Consider the following 16,621-nt stretch of genomic DNA (forward strand, 5'->3'; position numbering starts at 1 on the left):
GAATCCTCTGCGTAAAACATAGGCTGGATAAGTTGGTGGTTCATTCTGCTGTGGCAGTAATTATTCCTCTGATTAATAAAGGGACTAAGCCGAAGGAAAATTATGTAAATGAATAATATAACATTATAATATTTACTTCATATTGCTTTCACAGTGTTTGTAGTTGCACCGCAATGCAAAGAGTATTTTTAAAATTACTTTATTTATTTATATATTTTTTATTCGTTTTTATATCAATTTAATATACAGCTGTGATTCAAACAGAAAACCAAAACTTCCGGATTGATGTCACTCAAGTGTCTGGAGGGGGTCATGTTGAACATCTATGAACTTGTTAAAACATAACTCTGTTAAGTATTCTTAACATTCATTAATAACCCAAGGTTCCATCATGTTAAATATTAAATACAGATTTTCAAAGTTGTGGTATTCTTTTTGAATCACTCTATATATTTACTTCACATTGCTTTCACGGTATTTGTACGTGGTCTCCACAGTAGTGGAAAGAGTAACAGTGACATCATCTGGTCGATATGAAGAACTTCGGTGCTGGAGAAAGATGCTAATTTGGATGCGCATTTACTCTATCCTAGACACAATGCAAATTGCACAGTAAAAAAAACATAATAATAATAATTTTCCCATTGATGGGTTGCTGCTGAAAAGGCATCCGCTGTGTAAAAACGTGCTTGATAAGTTGGCGTTTCATTCCGCTGTGGAAACCCCAGATTAATAAAGGGACTAAGCCGAAAAGAAAATAAATGAATGAAATTAATAATAATAGTATTAATAATAATAATAAATTCAGTAGGATAAAATAAACACACAATCATAAATCATTCGTTTAAAATAATGTGATAAGTATAATAATGCTTTAAAAAATTATATTTTAGTTACATTTATAGTATAATTTTTAACAGCATATAGATTACGGCAGGGTTGTCCACACTTGGTCGTGGAGGGCCGGTGTGCTGCAAAGTTTAGTTCCAACCCCAATCAGACACACCTGGGCTAACAAGCTCTTTTAGAAACATGCAGGTGTGTTGAGCCAAGTTGAAGCTAAAATCTGCTGTACACCGGACCTCCAAGACCGAGTTTGGACACCCCTGGATTACGGGATGAAAGACCCTCACAAGAGGATGCTCATACTTGTGGTCAGTGGTCTCTGAACGTCTGAAAGCTTGCATCTTACCATACAGGCGCCGCTAAATCTGAATCACTAGACGTCAACTGAATCAATCGAAGTCACTTGACAAAATATAGGAACATGACCACATTTCAGTGATGCAAATATAATTAAAACCTGCCATTTTTCAAGTCTTTCTTACTACTGTACATCTACAGACTATGACGAGATTACCGCCTTTTTGTATTTATGATGCGCTGCATTTGCTTTTTCTTCCTTCATCAAACTTCTCTCTAGTGATTGCTTTCGCTGTGAAGACTGACAGTTGCAGGAGCCAATCATTTTCTAGAGTGAGGAATAGCCTATAGGCTGAAACTACTACACAAGCATGTCGATTCAGTTTGGGGATATTAGGAAAATTAATTTATCAAATATGTATAAATAAAATGTTTGATGACGACAATACAAAGTTTTTTATTCTATGCTAATTTAATAATTTTAAAAGGAACACGATAGATGGTTTCGGTTTTTTAACGAACACATTGAGAATGATTCAGTTGGATTTTAAAAACTAAAAATAAGACGAAAGCTATAACGTTAAAGTTATATACGAAAAGTTATATAAGACGAAAAGTTGTAGACACACGATAAAGAAAGCATGCTTAATTTGATTTACAGAGTTTAACTGCTTCACTTAACGTTGCTTGTAATTAAAACTGGGAATTAACAGTAAACATTATGTACAGTATTGTTCTGGCATATGTTCTCTTCTGAGTAGCCAACCAATAAAAAGAAGGAAACATTCTAACAGAAAAAGAAAGCAAAAATGATTCGTTTGTCACCATGATCAACTCTGAATAAATCTTTTTAGCAGGGATTCAAAAGATTCACGTGATTGTGGTGAATCAATACATCCATTAACCACAGTAATACACTGATGCGTTTTTTTGCATTGTAAAATTATAATTAACAAGATTATTTTTAATATTTATTCACTCACACACCCCTTGCCTTGATCCACAGCCGCCGACAAATCTCTCTCCGCAGAAACTATGGAAACCAACCACAAAGTTTCACTGAAACTGCCACAACTTCAGAGCGTTTACTACATGGAAGCATTTTTTTGCCGAATGATAGTCTTTTTATAATACACTTCTTTGTAGATAACATTGTAAACGTCTGTTAATTAGTGTATTTGAAAGGTGTGGTATGTGATTTTGTGAACTGAAGTGCTTTTGTTGATGTCGCTCGGCAACAAGCGTCGTAAGTTTGTGTGAAGTGTTTCTAGGAGGGCGTAAACTGACGTCTGAAGACACTTGAATCGAACAATTTGCATTATTTATAATCCCTAACCCATACACCGTTTTAAAAACCACGTATTTGTGTGGGTTTTTAGATCATTAAGATGACTGGGGTAAAATGTTTAAGGGGTGAAGCTGGAGATTCAGTACTCGAATGGTCTTGTAGAGGAGAGGATGGAGATTTTAACATTTGTGGACGCTGTCAGACTTGTATCCTTTCTGAACAACTACACCACATCGCTGAGTGGATAAACAAGGCTGGATGGGATTCTCGGAAGAGGTTTATTACTGGTATCCTGGTGCGGTGCCAAAGTCTTCAAATCCTAGAGAGTCTTCAAAGTGTTTTGCAAGTGACTTCAGGGAAAGATTATACTTATGCCAGGTCCAGAGCCCTGCCAGAGGACACCATGTGGAGCATGGATGGAGGAGGTCCGGATGGAAAAATACATGGACTTGATGTACTGGAGACGTGGGAATGGTTCAGGAAGAGCCCAGATTGGACCAAGTCTAAGTATGTGCTGGGGCTCTTGACATTATGTGACACCCATCTTTTGCACATGCTAGGGAATCTTGTGCGTGTCCTGATCATTTGGGAGAAACACAGATTTTTGCAATTCAGTAATTCTGGTAAGAATGCACATATCACTGCTAACTATACACTGTTGTCATAATAAATGCCATAACATATTACCAATTTAAATACGGTAGAAATGGTGTGGACCTTTATAATTTTTGTTAAATGTTAGGCATATTAAATAAAAAAATATTTATTATTCTTTACTTATTTTCCAGTACACATATTAAAATATTTTTAGATCAATGTATGTTTATTTTATTTAAAAGCAAAACTGTATCATATTGATTTTTGCATATTAGAAAATAAATGAATCATAATAATGTTTCAAATTCTTAAAACAAATAAAACTAACCAACAGTTATTTTTGTAATTTAAGCATGCGCTTTATTTTGAGCATAATTCGATTCCCCAAGTCATTTTGGGATCAAGTAAATGTATTTTATTTTAAAAATGTTGAGATATTTTCAGCAACCAAAAACTCATGAATAAAAATGTTTGAAAGGTGCATTTTGTAAAAAAATATATATATATATATAATAATAATACAAAAATAAATAAAAGTACTGTTATATTACAGTGGTGGCATAAACGACAGCCACTTCTCAAAAATGTATATACTGCACAACTATATAACCCAACAGATATTGTATAAAGTATGTTTATATCAGAGTTTGTTGAACCAGATATAGTAAAACAAAACTTAATATTTATCCCAATGTTTTTTTTTTAGTAAAGTTTGTAAACATAATCTATTAATAATAATATTAAATGTTGCCTGACTATAGATTTTATTTGGTTGCTCTTTGTAAGCTGTTTGTTCAGTTCAGGTGAGCATCCCGATCTGAATCCTCTCATCCAAGCTTGTGCTTTATATGAATCACTTGATCTGCCTCATCAGGGCGGTCAAAATAATACCTTGGAATATTCTAAACTGAGTGAGTAGTGAGCTTTTTTGCATATTATTTCTGTTTTTTTTTTTTGTTTTTTTACTTTATTTAAAAATAATATTTAATATAAGAATATCTACTTTATATGATTTTTGGACAGACTATGCATATGTTCAAATGTTGTAAATGTAACGGAGGCCAGCTAGTAACTGCTGTGCAGGTAAACCTCACTCCTCTGACCTCTAAAGGTGCTCTAGCAACAGATGCTAGATGCCATGGTCTCCTTGTTAGAGCAACTGACTCCCATGCGGAAGGTCGCCGGTTTGACACCAGCTCGGACCGGGTTTGGTGGCGTAGGACTGGCGGGGTTACATTAGTAAAAAAAATATTATGTTTTTTTTTTTTTTTTCAAAACTGAGTAAAACAGGAGTATTGTTTAATTCTCTTTTAAACATTCCCATTTATTATTTAAATGATTAGATACTTTATATTTATTTTAAAAAGAAGTATTTTTAAAAGTGGTTGGATCTGCTTCGTTCATTCATTCATTCATTCATTCATTCATTCATTCATTCATTCATTCATTCATTCATTCATTCAGTAAAGGACTCCAAATCTCTGAAGAGTATCTGTAATCAGGTTGAGCTGGACTCAGACAGTTGTGATGGTCCTGATCCTGCCCTCACCGTCGTTCCCAGGTCATCAAAATCCCTGTCGGGGGTCAGCTGTCACATAGATTTCATTCGAAGGCTGCCAGTCAACATCGCAAAGATGACTTTGGGTAAGTCAAGTTTTCTCAAAGCACAGACATAACTATCTGACTGTAAGATCTAACTATCTAACTAACTATCTTGTTAACTCATGTAAACTCATATCACAGTTTTTGGGTCCAAATACCTCTAGTTACATTGCCCAAATACTATGTAGGCCACATACTGTCAAATTTTAGTTGTCAGTTCACCGTAGTTCTTAATCCTGTTTTCTACACACACACACACACACACGCACACACACACACACACACACACACACACACACACACACACACACACACACACACACACACACACACACACACACACACAGTTAGGCAATTTATTAGGTTAGGTTACTTTGTTGAAACCAAAAGGTAGATTTGTTTTGCAGTCAAGAGTCCTCATTCAAGACACAAAATTTTACATATAATAACAACAAACAGGCACCATAAAAGTATAAGTATAAAACATTAGATGCACAAAACACAAGTTTTCAGGTGTCTAGTCCTCAGCTCAATATATATATATATATATATATATATATATATATATATATATATATATATATATATATATATATGAATTAAACAAATAAACCATCTATTCTGTAAGATAAATGAACAACCAAAAAAAAAAGCAAAAAAACTATAATAATAAATAGTCCGAATGATATATAAAATTAAACTACAAGAGACAGAAACACCTCTGCTTTAGTCTGTGCCTTATTTAACTGTCTAATGGCTTAGGTTAGGGTTAGTATGGGAGCAACAATCAAATTTTGCACCAAAATGAACACCCTAAACTGCAGATCTGCTCATTACGTAAACACATTAAATAAGAATATTTCTTATATACAGTAGACTATTTGCAGTGCATGAAATAACAGTGAACATGGTATATTTTCACTTATTCCTGTTTCCAATTCTTACATAAACTCTGATGCTGTATCTTGGAAAAAAGCCACAGACGTTACCAAAATATTACAAAATGCATCCTAGTGTATTTACTCAATAAATTGCATAGCGTGAGCCCTGAAATGCTTAATAATAGTTTCTTAATATAAATGGACATGGCAACACTAAAAGTTTAAATTAGGCTTTTTAAAAATAATAAATAAATAAATAAATGCAGCTAAAAATAATTGAAGCACAACACTATTTAAATGCAGATGTCACTCCTGAAACTAGGGCAATTGGATAAGGTCTCGCTGTCCAGCTGCAGGCGTGTGTCAAAACACTGGCAGTCCCTAACTGAGGAGATCTTAACCGAGATGGAAGTAAAGAAGAGGGTTAAGAAACAGGCCATGATTTTCCAGGTAATACGTCTTTTTTTTTTTATAGAATCTATAATGATCAAATAGAACCTGCAGTTCAGCTGTTAAAACATGGTATTAGCAATAATGTTTAAACGTAATATTAAGTGATTTACAGCAAAAGCACCTAATAAAAATGTGTGTATTGTGATGAGTTAGTTTTGTCAGCTGAAAGTAGTTTACCATTATGATTGCAGTATTTAAAACCTGGTCATCTGTATTCATTTTCAGGGTAACTCAACATCTAAGGTCAACCCTGTATATGCTAAGATCTGTGAGGTTTTAGTCCCCATCAGTGAAGGGGACAAGCACTTTCAGCATGGAGGTACTTCACCTAGACATACACAGGTAATGAAAGTAATCTACTGTATTCTGCACTAAAACTAAAATGTAATAATGTGTTATAACATCATGTTCATTTTGCTTATTCTTGTGTTTCTAGTCTCAAGGGCAGGTTTTGGATTCTCTCTATAAAGGCTTTAAAACTGAAAAAATCCAGTTAGAAGAACGCAATGTATACTGTGGAGTGTATAACACCTCTGTCCTGTTAGAAAGGTAGAATTTCTTTTAAGAACTTGGTAGAATGTACGATAGCAAAATTACTTAAATATGTAACTTAATTAAATATTGCTTATTACTATCAAATGAATCTACAAATACTATATATATATATATATATATATATATATATATATATATATATATATATATATATATATATATATATATATATATATATATAATGTGTGTGTATATATATATATATATATATATATAATATATATATATATATATATATATATATATATATATATATATATATAATGTATATATATATATATATATAGTATAAAGATTCAAAATAACAATTAATTTATTGTTTTGGTGCTGCACTGTTGTGCTCTAGCGTCTTTTAATATGCTATCTAACGTCATTCTAAATATACCTCTCAAAATTGTTTGGCATACAAAGCATTTTCATCCATGACCTCTATATAGAGAAGATGGCAGTAGAGTGATGCATTATGCTGGAGGGCAGTTGGTGGCTGTTGGCTCCAGGGATCGAACCATCAGGTTGCTGCATATCGGATCACTGAAAGAGCTTCCTCTAGTAATTCAAGGACATTCAGGTAGTGTAAGAGCAGTCCTTGTTTGTGAAGAGAAAGACCTGGTTATCAGCGCCAGCTATGATCTCAGTATCAGGTTAGTCAGACATTATTATGCTGTTTCAAAAATTAAGATGATAGATCACTCAAACAATGACTTTTGCTGCTCGTTCAAACTACTTAAAATGTTTAAATTACTTTAAAATTAGTTGAAACAAGATGGCACAGTGGGTTGCCCTGTCGCTTCACAGCAAGAAGGTTGCTGGTTTGAGCGAGGACCAGTTGGCTTTTCTGTGCAGAGTTTTTATGTTCTCCCCGTGTTTGCAAAAGTTTCCTCTGGGTCCTCTGGTTTCCCCCACAGTCCAAAGACATGCACTATTGGTGAATTGGATAAGTTAAATTCTCTGTAGTGTATGTGTCTGAATGAACGTACTGTATGGGTGTTTCCCAGTGATGGGTTGCAGCTGAAATGGCATCTGCTGCACAAAACATATGCTGAATAAGTTGGCCATTCATCAGCTGTGGCGACCCTATTTAATAAAGTGACTAAGCTGAAAAGAAAATGAATGAATGAGATAAAAACACCATTGTTAGGTTTTTTTTTGTTTGTTTTGGGGGGTTGGGGGGCTTAAAATTTTAATTCACTTAAATTTGTAAAAATGAATCAGATAACTTAATCAATTGTGTTAGGACAACATGTAGAAATTGTGTGGAACCCAGCATTTTTACAGTGTTGGCAATAAAGAATATTGTGCTTTAATTCTCTACTGCTTTTGAAGGTGCTGGAACCTGAAAACAGGCATGTGTATGATGATTTTTCATGGACATTTTGGGACTATAAACTGCCTTGATTTGGTTGGAGATAGGCTGGTCTCTGGAGCCAAAGACTGTAGAGTTAAAGGTAAGTGGCTTTGATTTGAATGATGCTTTTTACAGGAAATTCACACCAGGCACAATAAAAGTCAATTTTAGAAGTTCATAGCTAATATGATAATATTAAAGAGGATAAAACTGTAACAGTTATAATATGAACTGAAACTGAATTTAAAGAAGCAACTTTCACAATGTCATTATGGGGTATTGTTTATAGAATTCTGGTAAAAATAATGTATTTATAGCATTTTGGAATAAGGCTGTCACTTAACAAAATTTGGAAAAAGTGTCTGTCAATAATTTAAGGATGCATTCTATACAGTGAAACCAAAGTTATTAGCCCTTCTGTGAATTTTTTTTCTTTTTCAAACATTTTCCAAACAATGTTAAACAAAGCCAAGATTTTTTCACAGTATTTCCTTTAATAATTTTTCTTCTGGAGAAAGTCACATTTGTTTTATTTCAGCTAGATAAAAGCAGTTTAGAATTTTTTATAAACACTTTAACATCAATATTATTAGCCCCCTTAAGCAATATTTATTTTTCATTTTCTACAGAACAAACCATCGTTATACAATGACTTCCCTAAATATCCTAATGTGCCTAATTAACCTAGTCAAGCCTTTAAATTGCACTTTAAGCAAAATACTAGTGTCTTGAAAAATATCTAGTGAAATATTTTGTACTGTCATCATGTCAAAGATAAAAGAAATCAGTTCTTTAGAAATTAGTTATTAAAACTATGGTTAGAAATGTGCTAAAAAAATCTTTCTGTTAAACAGAAATTAGGAAAAAAAATATACAGGGGGGCCAATAATTCAGGACGACTAATAACTGTAAATATTGTGTGTCTATATTCATCACAGTGTGGAATCTACAGACTGGAAAGTGTGTTGAGAATCTGAAGTTTAAACACCCTAAACCAATCATGTGCGTGAAGATGAGTGAAACGCTGGTGATCAGCAGTTGTTCTGGAGGTCAGATCAGGATATGGAGCATCCAGACAGCATTGCTTATAAGGGTGAGAGATGATCAGTGATCTTATGCACAAGCAAATGCTTTTTGATCTTAGCAAAGTAGCATTAATCCTAAAACAATGTCACTCTTCAGACGAATTACCATTTTTTCTATGGAACAACTTTTAAGTTCTTATATCTTTCTCTTCATAGCAAATCAGTGGCCACCAGGGGGCAGTGTTGTGTTTGTGCTTCGATCAGTGGCATATCCTGTCTGGAGGTTCAGATGGTGTCGTCAAGGCCTGGAGCACCAATAGTAGCTTTAAGAAGTGCCTGCGGACCTTCCAGCATCCAAAGTGACCAAAGCATCAGTGACCAAAAAGCTAATTGTCATCAGTAATGTTTAATATAGTTAATAATTATGCCTCTATTATGATTCTTAGAGAGGTGTTGGCAATGTCTTTTCTGTTCCTGCGAATCATTACCGGTTGCATGGATGGAAAGATCCGGATCTTCAACTTTCTTAATGGAGATTGTCTGAGAGTTATCAAGACAAACATGAAGCAATGCCCCGTGCTTTCTCTGCACATGCACCACAACACGTGAGTTTACCCTGTGTCCGGATATATTACTCAGTTTTATAAACACAATTTTATGATGCTGTTCTTTCTTCTAATGTTATGCAATTGGAAAAAGATGTTGTAATATGGCTTGATGGATGATTTCTGTCATGCTCCTCAGTGTGGTTGTAAACACCAGAGGCAGTGTTCTGATGCTTCAGTTTGCTGAGGTTCAGTGGGACTACTCTGCCAGAGCTGTGAGGGATTTAACTGAGCAGTTCCACGTCTCCCCTAAGAATGTGCCAAGGAGCACTGAGCGGGCGACTCAAGGGGGCTCATCCGGCCTAAAAAGTCATCCACATCATTCTAAAAACCTCTCAACTACAAATATGCAGCATGCACAAGGTAGGCCTATAGTCTGTTTCAAAAGGCCTATAGTCTGTCAAATTTATTTCACAGAATGCAGTTTCTAATGCTGGATAACAGTGGACAATAAGTGCAAATTCAATGTTTATTTTGCTAGTGATCATGGTTAGTCTTAAGGTGAACATTTAACTCTGCAAGTTAATCCACTGCTTGAAGTCCCTATAGTGTATTCTGTCGCAGTTCGAAATACATAATCATGCTGACAAAAAAAATCTGCATTTGTTTCCAGATTATGTGGACTTTAGATCATTTTGTCATGTCATGGGCTTATGTCACTTACAATTATATTGTTTAAAGGATGAAATCTTCTGGTATCGTCATGTTTCCGGAAAGATTTTTGAGATATTCCTATTTACAAGTCAGTTCACTCGATGATCATATTGGTCATTTACACCCCTAGCAATTAGTCTTCTACAAGGGGAAGACAGAATATTCAAAATTACATTTATTATTGTTTAATTATATATTTAAAAATAGAAATAAAAATGAAATCTGAAAAGTTTAGTATTTGTTTTTTTATTTACTGAAATTTTTTTTTAAATTTTCTTATAAAAACATTTTATGTGACTACCAATCCTTATTGTGCTGATATAATTTTGAAAAATGTTGGCAACCAAACTGGTTGTAGGAACAACTGATATCAACAGTATATTATTTTCTTTCATTCATTTTCTTGTCAGATAAGTCCCTTTATTAATCCAGGGTCGCCACAGCGGAATGAACCGCCAACTTATCCAGCAAATTTTTACGCAGCAGATGCCTTCCAGCCGCAACCCATCTCTGGGAAACATCCACACACACATTCACACTCACACTCATACACTACAGACAATTTAGCCTACATAATTTACCTGTACCGCATGTTTTTGGACTTTGGGGGAAACCGGAGCACCCGGAGGAAACCCACGCGAATGCAGGGAGAACATGCAAACTCCACACAGAAACGCCAACTGAGTCAAGAATCAAACCAGCGATTCAGTGACCTTCTTGTTGTGAGGCAACAGCGCCACCTACTGCGCCACTGCGTCGCCGTATATAATTTTCCCACTATACAATTCCCCTAACCTGATTTCAACAACTAGACAATGTTGCTGGATCAACATCTGTGTTGATCCTGAAACAACAATCCAATCAGCCAATCATAATTAAGGAATACCTTTTCCGTTTATGCAGGGTGTCCACGGGGTCTTAAAAAGTATTAAAAGTTAATAAATCAGTTATGAGAAAATTAAGGTCCTTAAAAGGTTTTAAAAAGTCTGAAGTTTTGTTCACGTGTTGTTCAAAGTGTTTGACTCCAAAAAAGCAAAAATACATATTATATATTTGGTTGCAGTTGCTTGCAGTTGATTTAAAAAAAGAAAGGGGAGTTTGAGTTAAAAAAAAAAATAAAGTAAGTACTCCAAAAAAGCAAAAATACATATTATATATTTGGTTTAATATTTAGTGTACTCAATCCATGCAATTAGTTTGGGCCGGGGTGCGTATGGCCAAGCTAATTAAGGTGATGTGACGCTCTCCACATGTAGTGAAACCAAAGAGCGAAACAGAGCAAAATTGGAAAATGTAAGTTTGCATATTCCTGGTTGTAGAAAGACAAGTTTAAACTGATGCTGAAGCCTGTCGGCACGATAGCCTAGTGGTTAGTGCACTGATATATAGTGCGACAGCGCTACGGGTGTCCTGAGTTCGAATCCCAACTCGCTGACCTTTTCTGATCCTACCCACCCCCCCTCTCTCCCACTTCACTTCCTGTCAACCTACTATCCTGTCAAAATAAAAGGCAAATGACAAAAAAAAATTATTATCAGGCTGAAGCCTGTTGCTGAGAACAACCACGTAATTGATTCTTTCAAGCTTTGTCTTTTACAATCTTATCTGAGTTCTGTTGCATGGTTGTGCTTTATTGATTAATTTAACTACAACTGTTTATTAACAACCTTTTATTAAGTTAAAGGTTTGATTCTGATTAGAATCAATCAGACGATAAGTGACGATAAAGTCTTAAAAAATTCTGAGAAGGTCTTTAAAAACTCTTTAAAAGGTATTAATTTCCTTTAGGATTCCTTCATATACCCTGTTATGTTATGCACTTCTACATGATTGTTATCCAAATATAATTCCCCTCTGATTTTGGGAATACCAGTTATGGTTGAGTTTAGGGGTAAGGAATGGGTGTGGATTACGTTTCTGAACAAAAATGATGTTCCAGGATTGCATCGTACTTGGCAAAATCATGATGTGCTATGGAGGTCAATGGTTAAAGTCAACTGTATGGTTAGCAGCATTTTTCATAATTTCACACATTAATTTACATGTTTGGAGCAAGTGGACAGTGAGGAAATGATATATTTGGGTGAAATATCCTTTACAACATTATGTGTAAGTGTGGTCCTTATCCTTTACTTACTTTTTCTGACAAGAAAATATTTGTTTTCTTTTATATACTGACAATCAACTGAGTAAAACACCACTGGCATGGAATAAGTATTGGCCAATGACTTGGATCAGTGCACTGGATGTTAGATAGGGGCAAATGTAAATGTAAGTTTGCAGTTGATTTAAAAAAAAGAAAGGGGGGGGGGGGAGAGTTTGAGTTAAAAAAAAAATTAAGTAAACAAAAAATAAAAAAATGCAATAAGAGTAATAAAAGGCCTTAGGAAAACAGATGACTGAGTTGACATTTCACTGCTTTTTTGTATTTTAAGTTGCTCAGCGGGAGTCCACAAGGGCGGCGATGTGGAGTAAGCTCCAGGCTTATAGTCACAGCAGGACCTCCATCAACCTCCAGTCTGAGTTCATCACCAGACCCCGATCTGTTCTCTCAGCAGGCAAGCCTGTCAGTGGATACAAGGGCTTTCAAAACAGAGTCAGCCACACACCAAGCACTGCTACCAGCAGCTCGGGTAAGAAAGTAACCCCAATTTAAATGCTTCAATATTTAGAACATTACACAGGGTTCCCACTGGTTTACAGAATTTCTAGAATCTCATGGAAATTTTAAAACTTTATTCCACACACTGTAAGTTGGGGAAATGTATTATATTTATATCTAGGTTTTTTGTCACTAAAACCTTTTCTCTGCCATATTTTTTTTTTAAATATCGTACTGTTTCACACCTATTGCTAAGGTTTGGCTGTTTTTATTCTCAGTTTTTTTCCCCCACACTCATTAACTGGTAATCGCTCCAGACTGTACCCTATACTAAGGCTAACATGCCAGGATATCATATAATTTAAGACATCTGGCTTAAAAAATAACTACTTCAAAGACTGCATGTTTAAATGTAATGACAGAAAAGCTAAATGCAAAGTTTGTAAAACAACTATTGTGCTATCAAATATGGTAGAGGTGGCACATCGCAGCCAAGTACCTTTCATATCTTAGGTAAATTACCTATTGCTGCTCTCAAAGTGGCTAATAATGAAATGATATTCAAGCTATTATGTTTTTTAAATATGAAATTATTAATAAGCACAACAATTGCCTGTTATTTTTCCTTCATTGGATGCTGGCGAATTAGACTTTTGGCTTAAAGTGGGAACCCTTATTATAGAAGTACAGCAGATGAATGTTACTGCATGAAATATGAGAATGTCCTTCATCTTATTAAAAGATAAGAAGACTAAAAATGACATCAAACACTCAGTACTCAGCCGGAGTGAGAAGGCAGTCCGAGAGAGGGTGAGAAAGCGAGGTCCTCACCACCCTGTGACCCCTGAACGAATTCTGCTCAGGGCTGGAAGCTCCCAGCAGGGCCACAACAGTGACCCAGCTCGGTCTAACATGGAGCTGAATGCCAGAGTTCGAGATGCCTGGGGTCCAGACGCATGCAGACAGCCATCCTTTCAAACCAGCACCAAAAAACCATCAGAAACCAATACACCATTCACAATGCACAGTGTTGACCTCAACCCTCAGAGCTCCTTACAGGCACACTCTACTTCCAAACAATCCCAGAGATCACTGAAAGTAAATAAGATCGACCCCCTTAATGTAACTTGTCTTGAAGATGACAAAACGCCACAGGGATTGCTTGTGAGGCAAACTTCCATGCCTAAACATTGCCATGAAGATTTGGAAATGACCAGCAAGTCCAGTTTACGTCACATCCAATTAGACCCCTACAAGAGGTCTGAAGTCTTTCAGTTGAGGACAGATACACAAATGGAGGCTTTCCTTCAAGAGTGTACCAGACAGCAGCAGGTTTGCAAAAATGGCAGTGGGGACAAAAGGTGAAGATGTTTGGAATTACAGCCATTGTCATCCTTAAAGCAGTGTTTCCCACCCCTGTTTCTGGAGGCACACCAACAGTACATATTTTGGATGTCTTCCTTATCTGACTTATTCATTTTTATGTATTGTAGTCTCTTCTGATGTTCTGAGTTGATTCAGGTGTGTTTGATTAGGAAGAGGTTGGAAATGTGTACTGTTGGTGTGCCTTCAGGAACAGTCTTGGGAAACACTGCTTTAAAGCTAACTTTGAGTATGCATCTGATCTGACCAATGAGAAGGGTCTGAATAATGAAATGTAATTTAAAGACCTAAAGTGTCAGTTTTAATATTTAAAATTCTGTAAAAATAATATATGTATAATAACTTTCATACATAAAATTAAATAATATGCATCACTTCAGTCTTAATCACCAGGTAGACAATGTTCCAGCACAGCTTCAGTTTTTATAAGGAGCTATCAGTCATTTTGTGTGTATTACTTTTACTATAAGAATATATATGTAGAATTTAATACCTAGTGTTGCATTTAATCTGCAAACTGTGGTTTGAGGTAATTAGTACCTTGCTGTGGCCTTTTGTTATGCTTGAATGTGTTTTGATGCTAGGGGGCAGTGGCGTACAAGCTAAAATGTCTTGCAGATCCTTTCATGGTGGCATGTAATTAATCAATATGTATTGAACTGTTTATGAATCTTTACATTTTGAAGGGATAGTTCTACATTATTAAAGAGTCTGATTATTTCAGACAGTTCATAGCCAGTTCTGTGTACATGTATATGCAAACACTGTGTCTTTCACCTAATTAATGAGAGATGCTGACAAGGAGTGTAAACACGTTCTGCTGGATTTGGAGAGACATAAAATAAATTAGATTTACCACACACTTTGAGTAAAGAAGATCTTTGAAGAAACTGTTTACATCTCTGACAGAACAATGGTATTTTTTGTGTCTCTTTGTATTTAGCTGATTCTTATTAGGGAAATGTGGAAAGATAATTGTGAGATGGGGTTTGTTACTGTTGAGCGTAAAGTTGGAGTGAAGCTGTCTCTTTTAAACAAATGATGTTTATCAACTAAACATGTTGAGGTTCTGTTTTTATAAAAATAGCACATGAAATTTTAGTGTTGAGTTTTACAAGAGTTGCATATGGTTAGATTTTGTCTTTGATTTTAATGTATTTTGAAATAAGCAATGGCTTAAAGTAGGCTATACATTTAAGCATAGAACATTCACACTTTTTCTAAATGCATCATATTGTGTATGTTTTCCTTCATTCGTCTGTTAATTTATTTATTTGCATTTGCTTAAGGCGACGCAGTGGCGCAGTAGGTAGTGCTGTTGCCTCACAGCAAGAAGGTCGCTGGGTCACTGGTTCGAACCTTGGCTCCGTTGGCGTTTCTGTGTGAAGTTTGCATGTTCTCCCTGCGTTCGTGTGGATTTCCTCCAGGTGCTCTGTGAATTGGCTAGGCTAAATTGTCCATAAAGTGAGTGTGTGTGGATGTTTCCCAGAGATGGGTTACGGCTGGAAGGGCATCCGCTTTGTAAAAACGTGCTGGATAAATTGGCGGTACATTTCGCTGTGACGACCCCGGATTAATAAAGGGAATAAGCCGACAAGAAAATGAATGAATGAATGCATTTGCTTAATTCTTCTATGGAAATGACAGATTGTTGATGTTGATGGTGTGCTGGAGCACCCAAGTAGCCCGCTTAAAGAGACGGTTAACCAGAAAACGAACGTTCTGTCATAATTTACTCACCCTTCACTCAAAACGTATTTGAGTTTCTTCTGTTGAATGCAAAAGAAGATATTTTGATGCTGGTTGCAGGCACCCATCGACGGCCATAATCTTTTTTTTTTTTTTTTACCGCTATGAAAGTCAATAGATGACAGCAGCCAGAATTTTTCAAAATATCTTCTGTCTTTAAGGTGAGAAACTCATAAAGGTTTTAAAAACACGAGAAACAAGAAAAAAAGGAGTGTGATGTGCTTTTTATGTCACTACGCAACCACTGAATCAGCTACGTATTGTGCATGAGTGCTGCTGTTTATATTTTTATAACTGCAATATTACCAGAAACGGCAAAACAATAGAGAATTGACAGACAGAGAGCACTTACTCTGTCATTGATAGAGAGTGAGAGGGGTGTACCATCTCCATAGTTCTCTTGATACAAGCACAAACACAGCTGTCACCTCAACGGAAACCCCTCCTCTGCTTTCGGTTGATTGGACAATGAAAAAAGAGGCACGCTTTTCTACTCAAGAGTGCAGACAGAGTGCAACGTCAAAAAGAGGGCACATAAGCAGCGAGCAAAATGCAGTCATTAATAATAATAATAATAATAATAATAATTACTTACATTTTATATACCGCTTTTCTGGGCACTCAAAGCGCTTTACACATAGGGGAGAATCACCTCATCTACCACCAGTGTGCAGCATCCACCTGGATGACGCGACGGCAGCCATTTTGCGCCGGATCACACACAACGCATACCAGCTGA

The 16,621-nt window shown here is 35.7% G+C and overlaps 3 protein-coding genes across 34 annotated transcripts in view; 2 read left to right on the forward strand and 1 right to left on the reverse strand.

Moving 5' to 3' along the window:
• The window catches only part of unc13d (unc-13 homolog D (C. elegans)), a 48,530-nt gene extending 46,141 nt beyond the window's left edge, over window positions 1-2,389 (reverse strand). For 2 of the 20 annotated variants that reach the window (XM_087276699.1, XM_087276703.1), the window contains exon 1: window positions 2,131-2,386. The gene's annotated coding sequence lies outside the window, so the exon portion shown is untranslated. Of the gene's footprint in view, window positions 1-1,192; window positions 1,447-2,126 lie in introns of those variants that run through there. The other 18 variants (XM_087276697.1, XM_087276704.1, XM_087276707.1 and 15 more) reach the window with 14 other exon arrangements.
• unk (unk zinc finger) overlaps window positions 1-16,621 on the forward strand; it is a 449,165-nt gene that overhangs the window by 79,116 nt on the left and 353,428 nt on the right. The gene's annotated exons all lie outside the window — the stretch shown is intronic.
• Window positions 1,046-14,993, forward strand: fbxw10 (F-box and WD repeat domain containing 10). Of its 13 annotated transcripts, none has more exons than XM_087276719.1 (13): window positions 1,046-3,054; window positions 4,493-4,672; window positions 5,834-5,961; window positions 6,190-6,306; window positions 6,401-6,513; window positions 6,957-7,160; window positions 7,843-7,964; window positions 8,803-8,957; window positions 9,106-9,248; window positions 9,336-9,494; window positions 9,634-9,857; window positions 12,584-12,781; window positions 13,493-14,993. In XM_087276719.1, exons 1-13 carry the CDS (start codon window positions 2,532-2,534, stop codon window positions 14,113-14,115), a joined length of 2,889 nt encoding a protein of 962 aa, XP_087132845.1. In that variant the 5' UTR covers window positions 1,046-2,531; the 3' UTR covers window positions 14,116-14,993. The 13 variants fall into 13 exon arrangements, with proteins under 13 accessions (XP_087132845.1, XP_087132847.1, XP_087132853.1 ...); XM_087276721.1 differs by having other exon boundaries at window positions 13,526-14,993; XM_087276727.1 differs by having other exon boundaries at window positions 1,046-1,154.

Source organism: Danio rerio, chromosome 12 (genome assembly GCF_052040795.2).
Source record: "Danio rerio strain M-AB ecotype USA chromosome 12, GRCz13ab, whole genome shotgun sequence".
Classification (NCBI taxonomy): domain Eukaryota; kingdom Metazoa; phylum Chordata; class Actinopteri; order Cypriniformes; family Danionidae; genus Danio; species Danio rerio.

Coding starts and splice junctions, on each gene's coding strand:
- fbxw10 (XM_087276719.1), top strand. CDS start 2,532: ATGACTGGGGTAAAATGTTTAAGGGGTGAAGCTGGAGATTCAGTACTC. Junction 9,249..9,335: donor CGGACCTTCCAGCATCCAAA/GTGACCAAAGCA, acceptor TATGATTCTTAG/AGAGGTGTTGGCAATGTCTT. Junction 9,858..12,583: donor AAATATGCAGCATGCACAAG/GTAGGCCTATAG, acceptor TTGTATTTTAAG/TTGCTCAGCGGGAGTCCACA.